Source organism: Halyomorpha halys, unplaced genomic scaffold (genome assembly GCF_000696795.3).
Source record: "Halyomorpha halys isolate HHAL.00 unplaced genomic scaffold, Hhal_1.1 Scaffold174.1, whole genome shotgun sequence".
Taxonomy (NCBI): domain Eukaryota; kingdom Metazoa; phylum Arthropoda; class Insecta; order Hemiptera; family Pentatomidae; genus Halyomorpha; species Halyomorpha halys.
The window spans coordinates 555,296-559,415 of NW_027107482.1; the positions used below are offsets into that span (position 1 = coordinate 555,296).

The 4,120-nt window shown below is 28.4% G+C and overlaps 1 protein-coding gene across 1 annotated transcript in view; it reads right to left on the reverse strand.

Moving 5' to 3' along the window:
- The window catches only part of LOC106679057 (general odorant-binding protein 67), a 22,400-nt gene that overhangs the window by 2,945 nt on the left and 15,335 nt on the right, over positions 1 to 4,120 (reverse strand). The window contains exons 4-6 of the mRNA XM_014417985.3: positions 3,515 to 3,549; positions 3,398 to 3,436; positions 737 to 854 (exon numbers count right to left, since the gene is read on the reverse strand). Coding sequence (XP_014273471.1) covers positions 737 to 854; positions 3,398 to 3,436; positions 3,515 to 3,549 — 192 coding nt within the window. The remainder of the gene's footprint in view (positions 1 to 736; positions 855 to 3,397; positions 3,437 to 3,514; positions 3,550 to 4,120) is intronic.

Sequence of the window (4,120 nt, forward strand, 5' to 3'; positions counted from 1 at the left end):
CAAACCTCCACATCTTTGTAATCAAATAAATAGGCATAATTGCTAATAACTCCTCTACGTTTTATCCGATTGTCATGTTAATAGAACCGTTGGAAAGCTGGATGTCTGGTGTTATAGCCGAAATCGACAAAAGTTATATTTGAGAGGAAGAGGATTTCAAATGAGGAAAAAAATTCTCACGTTTTATTTTATACCACCGATTCTAATTTGTTTAATTAGACCCAGTTTGTTTCCATTTCTGCAGTCTATAGAGCCCTAAACCACAGCCAAGTTTGGTGTAGATCGTGTGATTAAATCGTGTTGAAGTTATTTCTATTTTTATTATAATAAATTAATTAGATATAATAAGCAATTAATTAAATCATTAATCTATTGTGTAATTGTATTCAATCAATCTAAACCCTTAAATCTATCCTTAGCGAAGTATTGTTTTTATAAGCTGCTTGTACCTTAAAAAAAAGGTATTTAATTTCAATTTTTTTTATTTTTAAATATGAATAGAGGTATTCTCTGTCCTATCATTTACCATGGCTTAGTTATTGTTCATTTGAATCTTTAATCCTTAACGCAATTCTATTCAAACTGTTCATCAATTTTTATTGATTTTGGATTATATTATATTATTATTCTAACCAGCTTACTTGGGTATTTAATATAATAAACAACGAATAATAATCATAAACTTAACAATTAATAGTAAAAATATTTACATTGGTAATTATAAAATTTTTCCTACCACTTTTATCAAAGCAGGATTTCACTGCTGCTTCGTCAATTGCTTTCCATTTTGGATCAGGATCTACAATATCATCCTTAGCATTTAATTTTTCTTGGCTTAGTTTCAAATCTGGAGTCTGAAATGAATAAATAATGTTTTTGTTTAACCAAATAATATTACTATCATAATTATAACATAATAAACATTATAACATAATTCATGAGCTTAGCACGATTTCGCCAGGGGGGGAGCCGGGAGGATAAAAATTGAAGTTATATGTAATTTCAAAGTTAATGCAAAGAAATATGAATATTTTATTTAATAAATAAATAAAAAATTTGTATCCTTTTTTGCCTCAACACTTTTTATTTTTCACCAGTCCAACGTTTCGGCCATTTTAGCCATCCTTAAGGACTTCAATTATAATTTCTTCTTCACATTAATTTAGAGTTATTTTTGCAGGCTATTCTGCCCAGTTCATTTCATTTATTATAAGTTAAAAGCCTATTTTTTATAATTTAAAATCATATATATTCAATTCCTCTTATATAAGATCATCCACACAAATTCACTACCATATAAGAAACCATAAAACAAAATATAAATGGTTTGTTATATGGTAGTGAATTTGTGTTGATGATCTTATATAAGAGGAATTGAATATTTATGATTTTAAATTTTAAAAAATAGGCTTTTAACTTATAATAAATGAAATGACCTGGGCAGAATAGCCTGCAAAAGTAACTCTAAATTTAATGTGAGGAAGAAATTATAATTGAAGATGTCCTTGAGGATGGCTAAAATGGCCGAAACGTTGGACTGGTAAAAATAAAAACTGTTGAGACAAAAAAGGATACAAATTTTTGATTTATATAATAAATAATTACCTTGTCTCAAGAAATTGAAATAATACAATTAAATGAATATTTTAGTTTATTAATAATTTAAAAAAATTAAAATTATGGAAAGAAAAAATAAAATTCAGAGAAAGAAAATATAAGTAACAAATAAAATTTGTAACCATAATATTAGATAAAGATAACTTCAAATTTTTATTTTATTTCCTTAATTATGTTATTTTAACTACTTATTCAATTACATATATATACATTTTTTTTCCACTTATTTCATCACTTTAATTATATTAATTCTGTTCTGTACAATTATTTACTTTATGTCATTCTGTTTATATTTTATTTTCTGTATGCATTGGTTGTTATCTTGTTCTGTTCTTAGGCCTAATAAAGGCTAGAAATTCTGGCCGAAACGTTGGCACTAGAGATGCGACAGCTATAAAAAAAAACATCGATGTTTTCAACATCGATGTTTTTTAAACCATTTCAGTAACATAAAGACTGTTCTAAAGACTACCCATGCTCCGACCAGTCAGAAGTGCTTTTTCAATCAACCAAAAGGACATGAAATCCAAAAAACATCAAAGTTTTAAAATATAGCTGCTTACAATACATTACCCAAAAAACATCGATGTTTTTAAACAACTATTTCAGAAACATAAGGTCTGTTCCAACGATCACGCATTCTACGGCCTGTCAGAAGTGGGTTTTGAAACCAAGAATCAGACATCGACAACAAAAAACATCGATGTTTTTAAAATATCGTTGCTTACAATACATTACCCAAAAACATCGATGTGCACTTCTGACTGGTCTGAGCATGCGTAGTCGTTGGAACAGACCTTATGTTCCTTCAATAGTTGTTTAAAAACATGGATGTTTTTTCAGTAAAGTATTGTAAGCAACGATATTTTAAAACATCGATGTTTTTTCTAGTTGATGTCCTAATCTTTGATACAAAAAGCATTTCTGACTGGCCGTAGAATGCGTGATCGTTGGAACAGATCTTATGTTCCAGAAATGGTTGTTCAAAAATATCGATGTATTGTAAGCAGCGATATTTTAATTTTGAGATTTGATATTTTAAAACATCGATGTTTTTTGTAGTCGATATAGGATTCTTAGTTTCAAAAACCAGTTCTGACAGACCGTAGAATGCGTGATCGTTGGAACAGACCTTACGTTACTGAAATGGTTGTTCAAAAAACATCGATGTATTTTGGGCAATGTATTGTATGCAACGATATTTTAATATTGAACATTGATATTTCTAAACATCGTGTTTTTTTTTTTTGTCAATTTGCATTCTTTTTTGCAAAAACAACTTCCGACTGGCGGGAGTATACGTAGTCGTTGGAACAAACCTTATGTTACTGAAATGGTTGTTCAAAAACATCAATGTATTTTAGGTAAAAGTTTGTATGTAATGATGTTTTAATATTAAGCATAGATATTTTAAAACATCGATGTTTTTCTAGTCGTAATTTATCTTTATCACGTCGTTAGCGTGATGGTTGGAGGTCCTTTTTATCCTACCATATTGTTGACAGGAAATTTTTTATACCGTAAACTTTTTGTTTTCATTTAGTTACTTTTGAAAAAAAAACAAAAAAACAATTAAAGATTGGGACGAAAGTAAAACATCGATGTTAAAAAAACATCGACATCGATGTCGCATCCCTAGTTGGCACGATTAAATAAGTTATTTAAACTTATTTGTGTTATATTTTGACCGCAACCATCTTCTCCTCGTATATAATTATAACAATATTAAATAAACATTCATAACTATAATAGCTTAAATGATAATAATAAATTAACATACCAACAAACCAGAAGCGTTGAAAAAACATTCACCAACACACTGTGAAATATGGGATTTATTAAAAATTATTATAAGCCTTATTAATAAGAGTAAGATATAATACTGTAAGGAACTTACTTCCATTAATGAAATCTTAACATCTTCTGCTGGTGCTGGAAATAAAGAATTACTATTAAATGAAATAAAACGCATAATTTTGTTATTTTCATGAATGAACATGCATGAGTATGAATATGCCTGAATCAAAACTTATCTATTATTTAATTTTATTTAATCACATTTCTAATTTAATCCATTAATGAAAACACCCTTTAAGAAGCAGGTATGAGAATAATCTTTTTGTTACACACGCACTCTTTGAATCTTGTTATGCAGCCAAATGTGCTTTAATCAATTCTTATTGATTGTGGTGAGAGAATTTGGCGGTTGAGAATAGTGATGTCAGTAGTTAACATACATACAATAATAATAATCTTTATTTATTGTGGGATTGATCCCTTTAGAATAATATACATGTGTCAAAATTAGGCTTCAGAGCCTTAGGGTGAAATACAAAATAAAAATGAAATTATAAAACGTCATAAAATATAATAAAATAATGTATATATAAGAAGATGGTCAGGGTTGCGGTCAAAAGTGAAACAAAAATAGTTTACAACTATTTATTTTCCGACGTTTTGCCCCACTTTGCAGAGCTTCATCAGGGCTAAAAAGATACAAAAT